The sequence below is a fragment of the Lynx rufus genome, unplaced genomic scaffold (assembly GCF_022079265.1).
Source record: "Lynx rufus isolate CCGP_SWC_20201006 ecotype Redwood Valley unplaced genomic scaffold, mLynRuf1.p SCAF_23, whole genome shotgun sequence".
Lineage (NCBI taxonomy): Eukaryota > Metazoa > Chordata > Mammalia > Carnivora > Felidae > Lynx > Lynx rufus.
In genome coordinates this window covers 13218401-13235580 of record NW_025814838.1, presented here as the reverse complement: position 1 = coordinate 13235580, position 17180 = coordinate 13218401, and the positions used below count along the sequence as shown (strand labels likewise).

The window sequence follows — 17180 nt, the reverse complement described above, 5'->3', positions numbered from 1 at the left end:
TTGTAAAATCTGTGAAACTCGCGAAATTCGCATTAGTGTCAGTTGGCTGTGACACGATGCGTGTTTGCCCCAGAGTGGCTGCTGCTGGACCCGACCGCAGTGCCCGCTGCCATCCTGTGGCTCCGGGCCTGGGCTGCCTGGCGCGCTGTCGGCGCACTTCCCCGCCACCTGTGCTCTGTTCGGACCGCTGCTGGCCCGGCACCGTTTTGCCTTCTGTGGGCTTCCGCGTGTGTTGTCACCACGATGTCCAGCTCTCTTTACTCTTCACTCTTACATGGCGACTCAGGATCGTTTTTTCAAGGCTAACAAAACAAAACCACAGAATTTAAAAATTTCCATGAAGAGCTCACCGGAGAATACATCCTTGGATTCCTGAGACCATGTCTGAGTGTTTGTTCTACTCAGTTCTCAGACCCTATGGCTCACGGCGTGACCGTGGTCAGTCACCTGGGGGCGTTTTTTCTATTTCGTTATTCCAGTGAAGTGAAGAAGAATCGGCAGGGTTTTTTCCGCATGTATAAAAATTTCAAATTTAATCTAATAAATGAAATCTAAAGTGGTAGGAAGACACCAGAAGATATTAAGCGCCAAATCAAAACCCTGTGAACTTTCCCCAGACCCAGGGGCAGCCCGATCGGGTGTGGTGGGACCCGGAGAACATGTGTGTGGTTAGCGTGCTGCTCCCCACGGACGTCTGTGTGCGCCTCCTGCCAGAGAAACCCCTAACCTAGCAAACGTGCAGCCACGGAGGATAGCCGACGAGACAGATCTTGCCAGAAAGGAGTCCTCACGGACTGCACTGTTGGGGGAGTGCCCGTCATGCTTCTGCTGGGTACTTTATATGCATTTTCCCCCTGATTTTCATAACCACGGAAAACACCCATTGTCGTCCTTGTCGTCACCGCCTTTCTGTAGACGAGGTGGCCGTGGCACAGAGATGGTGGCGCTTTTCCAGGGTCTCCGAGCTATCAGAGCCCAGTTGTGTTCACCTCCAAAGTCATGTTCTTTCCACAAAGCCATCCTGCCTGTACCCTTCATAAATCCATCTGAGATGTTGTCACCCCCTGAAATTAAATTACCCAGTTTCCTTAATTACATGGCTTTGAAAATCATATGTAGATTTAGCAGAAAAAAAAAAAAACCCCATACACGTTTTTGCTTTTGGTGAAAATAATATTGGAGTCAGAAAACCAGGATTAAAGATAGGCATTCACCAGCAGGCCAGCTTTAAAACACAGTATTTCATAGCTGAACTGCAGTTTCTTTTCTTTGTTTTCTAAAACAAATGTCAGTGCGTGTGTCCCCTAGCTCAGAGCTGCTAAGGATCGAAAGATCTTTAAGACCCTCAAAGGTATGTTAAATTTACTTGTGACCTAAAAATCATTATCACGGGTGGGGGACATTTGTTATTTTCCCGTTGAGGGTTTCCTACATAGAGCTCACTCTTATTTTCTTACTATTTTTTCCCTCAGCAGAACAGGGGACGTTGGTTTTTCCCTCTTTGTGGGTTGAGCGTTCCCAACAGGGGCACAGATTGGTTCTTGAGGGATGGGCGGAAAAAAAAAATCACTTCTCTTATGTGTAAGGCACAGATACACATGAAGTACGTAAACAGATACGTAGTAAATCTGTGGTATTAAAATTTCATGGAAAATGATTAGGACCAGGCGATGGGGACAATGATGCAAAAAAGGTGAAGAGACACTCCTGTAGACAGTGTTCTTATTACAAGTGCTGACCTCAGCATCACGCTGCCCGTAGCTTGATGATGCGTCTTCCCGCCTTTGCTGGGCTTTGACCCTCTCACTTTTCCCTCCTCCCTTCTGTCTGTGCCAAACCTTCGAAGGTGCAGCCGTTTCATTCTCCCTTCTATTCTGTAACTCCGAATTCATGGAACACTACTCTGAAGATATATGATCTAAGGAAAGCTTTGTTGTAAATCTTCACATGTTCATAAGTAACGGTCCAGCTTAGAGATAGAACGGGGGGGGGGGGGGTGCCTGGGTGGCTCAGTTGGTTAGGCTGAGTTCGAGTCCCATGTCTGGCTTTTTGCTGACAGCTCAGAGCCTGGAGCCTGCTTCGGATTCTGTGTCTTCCTCTCTCTGCCCCTCCCCTGCTCACGCTCTGTGTGTCTCTGTCTCCCAATAATAAATAAACGTTAAAAAACATTAAAAAGAAATAGAGCAGGGATTTGGATGACTTTTTTTAAAGCTGATAAAGTGTATTCTGTCATCTCTTCATCATCCATACTGCAGCTTTGGGCAGGAGGAGACCCGTGGCACCAGTCACTTGTGTGCACCCAACACTGCTCTTGACCGATGCCATCATTACGTGACGGGGACTGAGAAGGAGCTAGGAATCGCATTCCTCAGCCTCCCCTGCCATTCACCCATCCCTGGTGAAGTTCCTGCCTCTCCCGTAAGCGGAGGTTAATCAGTGGTCACCCATGGTGACATGGTCACATTCCAGTCCCGAACACCCCTGCCGAGGTTCCTGTCCTCAGGAGCGTGAACACACTTTACAAGCCAAGTTATCAGGCTCTTTTACCCGATCGTAGTATTCGTTTACACCCGTACTTAATTGTTCAGACTGTTGACGGTCCTTCGTCTGAGAAATAACAGGAAAACTTGTCCCTCCTTATAAAATAGTGGTTTCCATAGGGCTTATTTGTTAATCTCTTTATATCTGAAGTACTACACATTTGATATCCGTGTACTTAAAATGTAAAAAAAAGGAAGGACTTTTGGGATATGTCCTCTGATTTCAGAGATGGCATTCTGTCCTTTTTTTTTTTTTAACAAAAATATATCATTTTAATTCCCAGGATCGTTAAATTGGGTTTAATAATTACAAAATTATTAGACTTTATCATAACCATTTAGTTATTTATCTGAAGATACTATATATTTTTTTCTTTTTTTTTAGAGTATGAGCTGGGGAGGGGGTCAGAGAGACAGAGAGAGAGAATCCTAAGCAGGCTTCACACTCAGCATGGAGCCTGATAGGGGCTCGATCCCATGACCCTGGGATCATTATTGGAGCCGGAATCAAGAGTCAGGTGCTCATCCAGCTGAGCCACCCAGGCACCCTTAAAAGATACAATATTTTTATATTGGTCTTATAATTTTAAAAGAGGGAAAATTAAGGATCATATCTGTATTTTGCTAAAAATACGGTACCCTTGGGGAAAAAATTAGGCGTAACCTAGACTGCCATTTTTCCCCCTACCTGCATCCAGTCTAGTTGTCCACGCGTGCCTGACTTGTGCCACACCATGGATCAGGCCTTGTGGAGGCCAGCCCCAGGATGCACCTTCATTTGCCCCAGTGACAGGCTCCTTGAGGCCCTGTTTCAAAGTCCCAGGAAGCTGGAGGTGAAAAGGAAAGGCATCTTCTCTTACTCCGTTGTCAGAAAGGCTACAGGAGAAGCACGACACAGTATTTCGCAACCTGTTTCCGTTCTGCTTCTAATTACAGCATTCATCACCCTCGGACTCTTAGGTTGCGGGAGAGTTGCCCGATCGGTGGTACTGTCCAGTCTGTCTTTATCGAAGCGCAGTGTCTTCCACAGCGATCTCTTTTGTATCAGCAGCTTTATGAGCATACGTTGACTCTGCCAATTTTTTGTGGAGGTCCCTTGAGCCGCATTTGTTTCTGTTTCGAGTCCCTGAAGCCTTTCCTGGATTATTCCTGGTCTCCAAGCCACACAGTTTTTCTCACGCTTATTAAATATCTATGCTTGGAGTAGTGGGAAAATGACTTGATTTACGGTTACCGTCTTTCGTACTGAAACAGCTCTCTTTTACGTGTGTGTACACACAAAGACTCTGGAAGCAGATTTATCACAACCAAAGTGACTCTAATCACCTGTCATTTGAAGTTAAATGCCCCCCACGGCAGTAGAGCCAAATGACACTGAAGATGATGCAGTACATGTAGTAATGAACAAGGACAGACCTACTGAGAGCAGTTCACTTGATAACTGTGGGCTTCTTTTACTCAGAGAGAATGCAAACATCCTTCGTCCCTTTGTCCCTGATTGAATCCAAGAGACATTTTGTGGGGCTGAGCTACGTGGGGGCAGCAGTCCAGGGTAGGGTTCGAGCCCACGTGGGGTGAGGAGACACCTGCGTCGGGTCTGGTCATCATTGATAGTAAGGAGGTGACCAGGATTATCTGCGAACGGAGTGCACAGACCGTGGGAGACCAGAGCCTCGCTGTCAGAGAAGGGGGTTACAAATGTATAAAAGAGAGAAACTGAGAAAGAACCTTTGGCATTGGATCAGAATTGGAGGCATCAGGGCAAACTCGTGGTTTTCAACATATATAAATAAATACAGACATACATGCTTAAATATAGAGAGAAGTAAGTGTGTGTGTGTGTGTGTGTGTGTGTGTGTGTGTACATTCACACACATAGTCTCACAGACATATTCCCTAACTTCCTCCAAAGGAGGCCTGGGAACACTGTCACCCCAAAAGCAACGAGCGCACCTGGTACACAGCCCTTGCTTTCTCAGCGGGGTGGGACAAGTAAAAGAGTCCGGGATGCCTTGTACCGGGAAGTAATAAAGTACGCAGAGGATGGGCCATGACAGCCAGGGGCTGAAGCCAGCCTGAAGGGGCCCCCACTGGCCGAATCTGCAAGAATCTGAGCATCAGAATAAATGAAAGGAACATGCTCTCCCCCACTAAATAAAATAGGAGCCCAGGAGTCCATGGTGATAGAAACAGGTAACATAAACGAGATACAGGGAATTCTTATTCTTACAGTAGGATGTGCTGCTAATAAACGTAGAAGGAATGATAGACTTTTCAAAATCACCGTTTGGCGACCATCATAGTAATAAATAATTCAGCCCCACACAATAATTTGTTACAAAGAGAAAAACTAACTTTACCATGAAGAAACATGCCCGGTACCGTCTTAATCAGTTCATCAAAATAACTCTTACCAGTTATGAGACAAATTGAATTTGTGTACCACTTGACAGGATGCAGAGAACGCATCACTGCTTTCGTGATGTTCCTGCCCAAGATACTCCTGCCATAGCCTGATCGTGAGTCTGATGATGAAGACACACCAGATAACCCAAACCGAGGGTGATCCTACAAAATAACTGGTCTGTAATCTTCAAAATTTAAGGAAAGAAGAGTTACGAGAGACTGAGGAACTATTTACAGTGGAAGAATGCTAAAGACACTTGAAATAACTCAGGGCCACATGTGATCCTCGTTGGGATCCTTTTGTTGGGACAATTAGTGGAACTGAGTCTGTGGATTAGATGGTGATAAACCAGTGTTAATTTTCTGATATTGATGGTAATATTGGGGCTTTCTAGGAAAATGTCCTTGTTGTAGGAATTACACACCGTAGTGCTTAGGGTAAAGAGGCATCACGTCAGAGCCTTGTCACAGATGGTTCAGGAAAAAAATGCTCTGTGAATTTGAAATTATTTCGGATTTTTAAAAATAACAAAATAAATGTTCTTTCAGGCATATTTACCACTAAGGAAATTATTATTTTCTCTCAAAACTACAGAAGCAAGACTTGAGATAGAAACCTACAGCAGGACAATGTGTTCCCTTATTGAGATTTTTTTATCTTTATCAGATACAAAAATAATAAGTTTAGAGAAGATCCTTAAAAGAGAACTGTTTCAGTTTTTAACCCACTCAGCACACATAGGCAGGCACACACAGCCAGTAAAGAATTTTGACGTGGCTGATCGAGCTCCTTATCTACTCAGATTTCTAAACTTATGGCCTGAACACAGTTGAGCGGGATTTCAAAAGCAGCTTTATGAGAAAGAGAATATTAGGATCTATTGTTGTTGTTCTTTTTAGAAAAGTAATTAAGAATACAGTCTCTGCAGCCAAGCAACCTGTCACAGATCCCGGTCACCACGTAGAAGACATGCGAGCTCCGACAAAATAGTCAATTTTTCTAGGCCCCAGTTTCCTCATCTGTAAATTGCGATAATGTTGAACTCCCAGGCTGGCAGCAGGACAGATGAGATGACGTATGGAAAGCACTTGGACTGGGACACACCGTAAGCACTAAACAGACTTGGCTACTGCTCTTATTATTTCAGGAAATAGTAATTTCAGGAAAGTTGAAATGCTTTCACGAAAACATTCTGATATGGTTATGTCGACTTCCTTCTCCCTCACCAGGAGTAGAATTGCTAGGACGCCATAAAAGTTATGGCCTCTGCTGTTAAAACCTGTCTCAAGATCAAAGACTCAGGCTTTGAAGAGCTAAGATTGGTTAAATTTCCGACCTGCCCCTTAGAAGCTTTGTAACTTGGGGCTGGGTCTGTAAAATGTCTGCAATGAACCAAAAATCATAGTGGTCAGAAAGGGCTTTTGGGGGTTAGATGAGATAAACTTCACCAAACTGCTAAAAAGGCGACTGACCTAAAGAATGTCCTCAAAAAACTATGGTTACTTTTCTTGCTCCTTTAAAGATGCAGACACAGTCAACGTAGATGAACAGAGGCCTCAGAATCGGAAATAGTAGTGGAGCCTTTGAGCACATTTTTGCGAACTGTGTGTGATAAGCTCAGCGTTGTCTGTGCTGTGGGGGTTTAGACTCCCAGCACCAGGCTTACGGTGCTTCAGAAGGAATTTGACTTGACAAGAAGCATGTCATGTGTTGTGTAATCCCATTCTCGAGAGACGCTGGAGGAGAGTAGATCACTATCTTTCTAGAACACCACGGGGTTTAGTGCATGCCAGCCCTGGACCCAGGGACAAAGGACAGAATCCTCATCCAGTCCCCATTTGTGTTTCAGTGGTGAAGACGATAGCGATTTTTCTGGCTTCAAAAACATAATCCTTTCTTTATCCCACAGAAGGATCATGTCAGATGCACATTCAAAATGTATGTGTATATTCTAAAGAGAAATGTGCTTCTTTTAGAGAACATTTCATCTCAAATCAGTGACTAATAGTCATTGATCTAGGACTGATTTAGAATTTTGAGTATTATCAAAACAAGTTTTCCTGTTGGAGCTTCTTCAGCTTTCATTCGTTCCCTCAATCATGCAACAAGTCTTATTGAAAACTAATAGTTAAGGCAGTTTGCTGGATGTTGGTTATAAAAAAAAGTGAGCAAAAATATAGCCCTCATGGAAGAGGATCCCATCCACTGCTCTTACAGCCTCTCATGGGTTTTATGGGAACCCTTTGCAAAGGAGCATACTTTGAACCTGTAAAAAAAAAAAAAATCAGACTGGTTTGGCTGTAGCTATGGGTAGATATGTATTTGATACGTATGAAAACAGGCTCCTCTCCACGTTTGCCTGGAAGTGCCATACCTAGTGGTTCCCTCCAAGCGGCACCCACAGCCAGCAGTCTGTGACTCACGGGAGGGGTGCCCGTGAGATTAAATGACTCACGTGAGATTAAACTCGGGCCGCTGGCCGGCCGAATCTGCTCCGCTCCGCTCCGTAGGAGACAGAAGCTCTCCCGCTGCGTCTGCTTCTCATCCATGGGAGGAGACCTTCCCTTCGCACAATCATGGCGATGTTAACTCTCTCGGCCGACTAGCGGCACAAAGGGAAAGTGCTGCCCGGGTCTGAGTTGGTGACGGCCGAGAGCTGCAGTTCCAGCGCCTTTCCCCGATACCAAGAGCCCCGGCTCTGCCCGGAAGAGCGGGACGCGGGGCAAAGCCCCCGGCCAAAGACCCCTGGGAGCGGGATGCGTGCGCTGGTAGCCGGTTATGCTGGTAGCGCGTTTCTGGAGTGTGGTGCCTGCGCTGAGATAAGACCCGCTTCCTTCTGATGCCCTAGACCGCCGTTTGTCTAGCTGGAGAACTTAATGAGTAATGAATGTGCCTGTCTGGCCGATAGAAAGTGTTCCCCTAGCCTGCGGGTGTGTTGAGAGAGCCGGGGAGAGACCGCAGGCAACACTTTGTCTTCTTAGGTATCAGCAAAGTCTTCTCTTCTAACAACTACAGGATTTATTTTTAACCGCTTGACTCAGTGTTTGTCAGATGATTCGGACCATCGAACTGCAGATGGAAGGACCCGGCGCGCGGGGGAGGCGGGGGGGAGGGGGCAGCCGGAATGGCAGGGGAGAGGGGGCTGGCTGGGAAAAGGGGTGGGATTTCAGCATCGTGCCTGCGGGTGTCTCTGGTGGGAGGTGGAGAGAGTTGAGGGCTTCCTGCCGCGCAGCGCGGGTGTGTGTGTGCGCGGGTCGGGCCGGGAGCTAGAGGGGAATGGCTGCCTCCGGCTGCTTAGAGACCTGATCAGCCGGTGCCTGGGGCGTTGCGAGGAGGGACCCGGGACCCGGGGAGCGGACCAGAGCGTGCTCTGCACCTTGCGCTTTTCTCCCGCTTGATGCTGCCCGTCTCCAGGAGCCTCTCACCATGATCGATAGCTCCAAGAAGCAGCAACAGGGCTTCCCGGAGATTTTAACTGCTGGGGATTTCGAACCGGTCAAAGAGAAGGAATGCCTTGAGGGGAGCAACCAGAAAAGTCTCAAGGAAGGTCAGTGTGTCTGTGGCCGGGGGCACAAGTGCCGGGTCTCTGTTGCCCGTAGGCCAGGCTGTGCACGTCCGTGTGCCTGTCTGCCTACCGTGCGGTGTGTCTGCTCTCTGTGCTCACTCCTGTACCTCACACGCTCCGAGTTCCTGGAAATGAAAGCGCAGTGCTGTCCTCGGTGGCTCTCTGCAACCATTCCCTAGCTCACAGACCTCCAGGCGTGTTGCAGGGTTTCACGCAGGAAGGGGACTTTAGCAGGCCAGCCCTGATTTCAGTGAAATCCTGCCAGGTCCATTTCGTGCATTTTCTCATGCCCCCCGCCCCCACCCCTTTAGGAGAGGCCATTTCCCTTTCTATAGTCTTTAGCACACTATTTGCTTTAGGCTTAAACACATAATTCCAGGAAAATTAATTTTTTCCAGTTGACACGTTCATGGTTTTTATTGTTTAAAGCCAGGAAGGTAGCTACTGCTTTCTTAAGCGTGTCTTTAAATGATTGGTTTGTTTGGTTGTAATGCTCAGTGCATCATTTTGTTTTGTTGTGTTTTGTTTTGTTTTTTAAAAACGCATTGCTTAGTTTCATGGGGGTTTTTAACAAGGCATAAGATAAGCTTGTGAATGCCGGCGATCACTATTGATGGCCACTGCACAGCACCTCAGTGACTGACGTGAGAAGATGGCCAAAGGTGTGAGCATTGCTGTCCCCCGTCCCGGCATATACTGAAGTGTGGCAAGACTGGTGCCATCTGTGCTCCGCTGGAGCAGCTGGAGAGCAAGGGCCATGGTTCAGGAAATAGAGGACCTACTGACATGAAGTTTTTCCTGAATTTGGGATCCTGAAGGCCACCCCTCGCCATGCTTGTTGACTTTGAAGTTTGATTTTCTAGTGTTCTTTGGGAGAAAAAAACCCCCACAATATCCTCTTTTCGTTTTATCTGCTTTCAGCTCCGGCCATCAGCCACCCCCTCACCTCTCCACTCGCTCTTGCTCACCTCCTAGACCCAGAGAGGAAATGTAGACTTACCTGCCTGAGCAGGAGTCTGAGCTTCTTCCAAAAGCATATTGCCCCCTTTTTTGCTCACTTAGAATATGAGAATGTGATGGTAGGGATTGTTACGGAATTGAAAGATAGTAAGAAGAAACAACAGTGGGACTTTTTAAAGTTGAACTACTTTTAAGTACAGGTAGAAAAAAACCTCTCGATCAAAACAAACACAATCGTGTATAAATAGCTGTTACCAGGAATCAAACAATGGGGTCGCCTCTGCTTGTGCGCAGCAAGCCTTACTGTGGATTCTTCTAAAATCGATACCAGTGGGGTTTTTAGGACACATTCTAGAGATTCCCTGAGGGAACTTAAGGTTTTTAAATTGTAACTTAAAAAAAAGTTAAGAATTAGCTGTGTGTGTATCATTTAAGTCAAGTTCATGTGTTAGGCTCCTATTAATATCCGAAATTTAAAAACAATTTTTGTGCTACTTGAAAACTGAGGAAGTGGAGGAAAATGGAGATGTCACAACCGCAGAGCTTGATAAAGGAGCCTGGAAGCAAGGATTAAAAATATGAAAACCGGGTAGAATTACCAACAAGCACAGCAAAGCAGAGTTGACATGATTACATAAGGTACAGGTTGTTTCCCTAACGATTGTGACCGTGCCTTCCATTTAAACTTGTGTGACAGCGTAATGTCACATGAGCAAGAACATGGACTCTCAAGTGAGATATACTTGGGATCAGGTCCCAGGCACACCATTTCCTAGCTTTGTGACCCTGGACAAGTTCACTGCTCTGAGCCTTAATTTCTGTCCTCATTTGTACAAGGAGGAAAAGCAGTACGTACCTGATACTGTTTTTATGAGATGTCCAATTTGATGCCATTCTGTCATCCCTCTTGTCTTTTTTCAGCCCTTTGTTACTTTTTCCTTCTATTTAAATTTTAGTTTTTAAAATTCCGTGTGTGTGTGTGTGTGTGTGTGTGTGTGTGTGTGTGTATTTATCACATAGAGAAATATTACTGTCATATAAGCTTATAGGTATAAAGAGGTAAAGGGAGAGAACTTTCATATTTTAAAACACTCCACAGATGTGTTTGGATCAAATTAGTCTCTCTCATCACAGCTGCATTGAACAGGGTTTTCTTCATACCTCAAGAGATCACATTTCTACTCATTTTCTGCCAGAGATAGGGCTGGGTGGTGGCGGGGTGGGGGGGGGGGGAGGGACAAGCAAACCCATAGATATCAAGGATCATCTGTTACCTCCAAGTTAGTGACAGTGAAAGAGAGATTAGACCTGGGTTTAATTAGAACAGGAAAAAATAGGAGAAATTTTGCAGAGAGCCCTTTTTGTTTGGAGTAGTATGAAAATAACGTTCCTGTGCAAGATCGAACTCCTGGAATTCACGGTGTCACGGTCCCTGCCCGCCGATGAGTACCGGTGGTCAGCTCATCGGACTCTGGAGGACGACGTTGGGACAGCCCTTTGCTGAGTTTCCTCTGCTTTTCGGCCTCGGACCATATGTTAGTTGTATTGATCCGTGAAAGTTGATTGACACAGCAGCAGTTGTGGAAACACGAAAATGCCCTGGAGTCTCATTAGATCCTACGCCATTCTGTCAAAAGAGACACATAGACAAGTGACTATTAGTGTCTGAAGGTTTCTGCCTCACGTGTGAAGGGCACTAAAAATACTTAGGATATTTCACATCAGTAGCGTTTCATTTTCCACTCCTTTTTGGCAAAGTTGGTTTATTTGAAAGAACGGCTGCTGGTGTTTTTTTTTTTTTTCTTTCGAGACCGCGAGTTTCCAGGTAATGAGGAACGATGGATTTTGGTCCATTTAGTTCTAACAGCATGGACACTGCTCGGTCTCTGTGGTGTTTCTGACGTGTGTCGACTGTAAGGGCTTGGGAGTCCAGTGTTGCCCTGTTTCTTACTTACATTAGGATATCGCAGAATTCCTGTTACCATTTACAGTGCTGGTTAGCCAGAATTATTATTAGGGGGAAAAGCAGACGTATTAGCACATAGTGTCGGGCTTCAGGGAGTCTCTGCAGCTCCTGAACAAGAAAAGGTAGTAATACCTACTGAAAAGTTAAGAGGAAGATGTTCCAAGTACCATCAGCCTACGAGGAGTCGTCATCACATACCAAAGAACTGTTGGGATAACGAAGCCTATGACCTCGCAGCTTTGTGAATGCTTATATAAAGTTCCTGGTAAATACCAGTCCGTGTGCGTAGTGGGGAGTTTCATTATCAGTTGCTTTAGGTGAGGCCAGCCGTAAGCATCGCGGATTCTCCTGGTGAAATTCAAAACAGAACACTCTCCTTAGACTAGTTTGTTTTGTCAAAGCAGCAGCAGGGAGCCTCGGCCTTTGACTTGTCCACAGAAGGCTTTGAACATTTTCTGTTTGTGTGCAGCATGGATGAGACTTAAATTTCATTTCTGGTTCTAGAACTAAAGGACGTTACAAATCACTGACTTGACAACTGAAGAATTAATAATTACAGATTTTGAAGAAAAATCCAATAAGTTGAGGTGTTTTAATTCAATTGAGTGGTTTAATCGGAGTCATTATTAAGGTAACGAACCATAATACCGGTGCTACCAGCTAGTTACAATTAAACAGGAAAATGGATGTCCAGTTTCCAGAGCTCTCTAATGGTGAGAATAAAAACCACAGAAAGAAAACGGGGCTGTCTATTAATTTCCTTTGACCAAAACGGACTGCTCTGACAGCCCCAAGACGCAGCGTTTGAACCAAAGTGCATTTCTCGCTCAGCACTGCCCAAGGTGGATCAGACTGCCACCCTGGTCAGCTGTCCTCTCGGTGACTGGGGGATCTGGGCTCCTGTCGCGTTGTCCAGCCCGTGGGTGTGGGCGGGGGGAAGGCTTCCAGACCGGGGGGCCACTTTCCCACTTCTGTCACAGGCCGGTGAATCCCAGTAGAGGTAAAGGGTGTGAAAGTTCATGGTAGGTGGCATAGTAAACCGTAGGGGGATCGACGCGGTGTGCTGGGCCGTGGCTGTGTAAGAAGAGAGTGCGCCTTTGTCTGAAGTCCTCTAAGCAGGCCATGCTGGGGAGCAGAGATGAAACAAATACCTTTCCCTAAACGCCAGAACTTTTCTGAATGTTGGAAATCATCTCATACGTGCTGTACCTGCGCTGCCCATTAGCTGTGTGTGGCTCTTTAAATTTAAAGTAATTAAAATGAAACACTTTGTTTAAAATCCAGCTCCTTCATCACATTAGGCACAGGTGGTTAGAGCCAGCCGTATGGAGCGGCGCAGATGATAAAAGATTGCCCCCGGTGTCGAAAGTTCTGTGAAAGATGGTGTTGCTCTCCCCTCGCCACTCCACGCCCCTGCTCACCATGTTTCTCTCACCTCAGCTCTGCAGGCTGAGTCTGGGAGAACCCAATCCCGATGTCATTTCCTAAAGAAAGTCACTTGACCCTATCAGCTAAGAATAATTTCCTCCCTCTGTATGTTCCCGATAACTTGATCTGCGTCTGTCTATGGCATTTTACGTCTTGCTGGGTTTTGTTTTTTTTTTTTTTAATGTTTATTCTTGAGGGCAAGAGAGAGCGAGCAGCGAGCATGAGCGGGGGAGGGGCGGAGTGAGAGAGGGACACAGAATCAGAAGCGGGCTCCAGGCTCCGAGCTGGCAGCACAGAGGCCGATGCAGGGTTCGAACCCACGAACTGTGAGATCATGACCTGAGCCAAAGTCAGATGCTTAACTGGCTGAGCCACCCAGGCACCCCTTACCTTTTGCTATTGTATCTTTATTATCTTCACTGTTAGGCCGTAATGATTTGGGGGGATAGAATCCTTATTTGGATCATTTTCATACCTCACCCCCAGTGTCCTGCATCTATCTCATAGACACATTATTATGCAACAAGGATTTAAAGAGTATTATCTGCCTCCCTGCCTTCTTAAGCAGAATACCATTTGAACTATTCCCATCAGATAGAATTTATAATTAGCTATAAACTAATAACCCCCAAATGGAATGCATTGGTTCCTTAAGGCACTGTGGAGATATACAGAGTGATCCCTGGACCATCACTAGATTGCTAGCATTGTTATTTATTGTTTGATTTTTGCCAAAACCTGGCCGCTCTCCCTTTTCAGATAGGCTTTGTCTAAGCTCCTTCGAAGTAAGCAAAAATTAACAAAATGTAATAGTGCAATCTTGATTCTGTTGTTGACCTAACTAAAATACATTTATTGAGCCATGGTGGGAGAGACAAATAGGCAGTTGAAATAAAGAATGCTACAAAGCTTTACAGTAAAAGCACTTGAGTTTTACAACTATTTTGATTTCTCTGGGAATGTCTCCTTTCTTTGTTTTCTGTCAGTGTTCTACAAAATTGAAAGTGTTGTACAGTGAGATATCACTAAGTTAACATTAAAAAAGTAATTTCAAAGAGTAGGATATTGTCCTTTTCAGAAATTGAAATAACATACAGGTGTGATGGAAAAGGTAAAAGGTCCCTCTTCCCAGACATGAGTCAGTGTTTTTAAAAAGAAAATGGGTGCGTGCTCTTTTTGAGATGAAATTACTTAATTTTTTTTATTAGAAATAATTCCGTTTTGCAGAAATTTGAGCATGCATAGTATTATGCCAGCATGCAAGGAGCTCACAGCCCAAAAAGTGAGAAAGTAAATGATAATATAGGAGTAAAAATGAGCACACATGCGTAAAAGATAAAGAAGAAACCCATGTGTACTTTGGTCCAGTGAGGGATGGTCAAGCCTCTCTCGCGGGTTCCAGGCAGGCCTGTGCAGTCCTCGACCTGGCGACACCAGCCGGCTTCTCCTTCCCATGAGACCCACTCCTCCAGTGTCCTGTCGCAGTTGAGGGCACCTCTGTCCACCTGTTGACTCATGGTGGACACCTGAATAGGGCTCATCCCTGACCTCCTCCTCATAACCTGTCACCGAGTCCTGTCACCAGATGTGTCACTTCTACCTCAACAGTATTTCTTTCTCCTATCCACAGCATTATTGCACCACAGCCACACCCTTGTCGTCGAGGTCCCTTTCCTCAAATACAGTCTTTATAGGGGTCTTGACTCCAGTAGACCAAAAGCTGCCTCCTCACCTCGCCCCACCCAGTCGGACCTCTCCATCAAGTGAGGCCCCCTCCCCTGTGTCCAGAAGCGGGTCACATTTTTCTGTCCCTCCATCACTCTTTTCTCCCAGAATGCCTCTCCTCCCCACCCCACCCTACTCTATTGGCCTGACGGGCCGCAGCTCACCCCTTCGTCTGCACCATCACATACAGTCGCTGGGGTGCTAGGAGAGCACACAGGTTAGCCCACTTCTCAGTTCTCTTGTTTTCCTGGGCAGATTGGCGTGTGTGTGTGTGTGTGTGTGTGTGTGTGTGTGTGTGTGTGTGTGTGTATGGCCCATTTCTAAATCCACAAAGTAGGCAGAAAAACCAAGCCATTGAGCCAGGATCAAGTGACCTCAAAAGAGTGGCATGTGCTTTCTAGTCTGGGAAAAATCAGAGGTACCTAATATGCCACAGTTTTCCTGTTTCATTGTCACTTGTCCTTTTACTCAGAGAACCTGCCTCAGGCATTTACGTTAAGACATTTCAGAATGTTTTATGCCACGTACATCTTCCCAGCTTAGAGCAGTTAGGAAGATGCTTTTACTCAACGGCACCTCTAGCGAGAGCTGCCCACTGGAATTCTGATGTGGTGGTGGTGGAATAGAGAAGTTCTGATTGCCCCCAAAATAAGAAAAATATTATCTTCTCTGGGAACCATGTAGGGTAAGAAATGTGGAAGTTCGGGGATAGAACCAGTAGGGTCCTACAGATTAAAAATCCGTTATCAACAAGAAAGAAATCAAGTATTGTTTTAACCTCTTTACGTTGCTGGTGATGAGGCAGTTAGGTGGATGATGTTGCTTTCAAAGTGCCTGATATTTGCGTTATACTTCCTTTTATGCCACTAGGTACTTCATTTCCACCACTCTTTAACCAAATGAGATGTTTTAAAACGCGTATATGTGTAATAGCCTTCTGTATGCGTGCCACAGACTGATGTTACCCCTGCTGTTCTGTACCAGGCCCCCCAGCTTGACATCACGTTGTCATACCACGAGAGGCATACTTTAAATTCATTCCAACTTTTGACAAAAAGGAGAAGGGAATTTGTGTGAAGGTATGATCAGTTTAAAGAAACATGCCCCATTTTTAGCAGTCTGTTTCCATGGTAACAGAAGCAGCAGCCAACCACGGAGTTATCAAAGTGCCTGTAAATTTCCAAAGCTGCATGTTGAAAACATGGTCTTCCTGACCTCATGCTGCAGAATAATTCAGGAAACCTATCGCATGTTAGCCTGGACTGTTCGCATTTTCGTTTCTACTTCACTTTTGCTTTTAATTCCTAATAGAGGCTAAATGGTGCATTTTAGACTGTGACCTCCTTACCAGCAAGTTTAGAATTCCAAAGTTTGTCTCACCTGCCCCTTCCCATATCCCCCACCCCCGGGGAGTTCATAGGCTACAGTAGGCTTTCTGACATTGGAAAGAAAGGCAATATTTCCTATGTCGTCTAAGAACTTTTTCAAACACTAATATGTGCAGTTTTTTTTTTAATTTTTTAAAGTTTACTTATTTTTGAGAGACAGAGAGAGACACAGTGCGAGTGGGGGAAGGGCAGAGAGAGGGGGAGACACAGAATCCGAAACCGGTGCCGGGCTCTGAGCTTTCAGCACAGAGCCCAGAGCCTGACGTGGGGCTCGAACTCACAGACCGCAAGATCATGAGCTGAGCCGGAGTCAGTCGCTTAACCAACTGAGCCACCCAGGCACCCCTATACAGTTTTTGTTTTTAGTTAATTTGATGTTGTCTCCCTTTCTTCAGTGGAAAATAATCATAATATAAAAATTCCTGATCACAGTGCTGCTTGCCCTTCGTCATGTCGGAGTGTCGATTTACATACACTCCGTACGTAACTGCGTTGCTCCAGAAAGGAAGCCGTGGTCCAGGAAGCCTGCGCGTCAGTGCAGATGGCGTGGCTCTTAGAAGACAAGCCACCACTTTATTTGGGGCCTCTTTGTGCTTTCTAGTTTGTAGCATCACTTAAAGAAGAGGCTTACTTTGTAATTGGCAAGTTAGAGCCCTGAAAATAAAGCCAGAGGTCTGTGATCTTTGGTTGCTCCCTTTTGTCATGTGTGAGAGTCCTTGAGTGCTTTTTCTCTTCCTTAATGCATCATGAATTTTACAGTCATTGTAAGTGGAGATGAAAACCAACTGGTATCTGCCAGGTTTTCATGGTTTTCTTGACTCCTTTGCCTTCACCTTCCCTTATTAGTTGTCCTGTATTAAATTTTATTTTCTGTTCTACCACCCACAGTAATTCAAAAATACCCAAGCCTCAGATTCCTACAACAAACTGAAATAATCTTGGTTCTGCCCATGATAAGCCCTTGCCCCTCAAAAATTCTTCTGTTGATCTCTTCTTAAATTTGGCCTGGTATTAAAAAAAAAAATTGGCAGAGCTTTCTTTCCTTAGAAACTCTAACTCCGTTACATACTGTAAGTCTACCGTGCAAAGTTAAGTAAAACGTGTTGATTGAAACTTCTATACTGTGAGCATTGCAGAAGATGCTAGAATATAGGGATGTGGTCTAGAAGGGGAAATAGGGGCCAGAACAGCCCTGGGACAA

The 17180-nt window shown here is 45.4% G+C and overlaps 1 protein-coding gene across 5 annotated transcripts in view; it reads left to right on the top strand.

Moving 5' to 3' along the window:
• MRTFB (myocardin related transcription factor B) overlaps positions 1 to 17180 on the top strand; it is a 127269-nt gene that overhangs the window by 37215 nt on the left and 72874 nt on the right. The window contains exons 1-2 of one of the 5 annotated variants that reach the window (XM_047087159.1): positions 7630 to 7928; positions 8362 to 8494. The exons of 3 other annotated variants lie outside the window; for them this stretch is intronic. In XM_047087159.1, the coding sequence (XP_046943115.1) occupies positions 8374 to 8494 (121 nt within the window). In that variant the 5' untranslated portion in view covers positions 7630 to 7928; positions 8362 to 8373. Of the gene's footprint in view, positions 1 to 7629; positions 7929 to 8116; positions 8495 to 17180 lie in introns of those variants that run through there. One more of the 5 variants, XM_047087158.1, reaches the window with a different exon arrangement.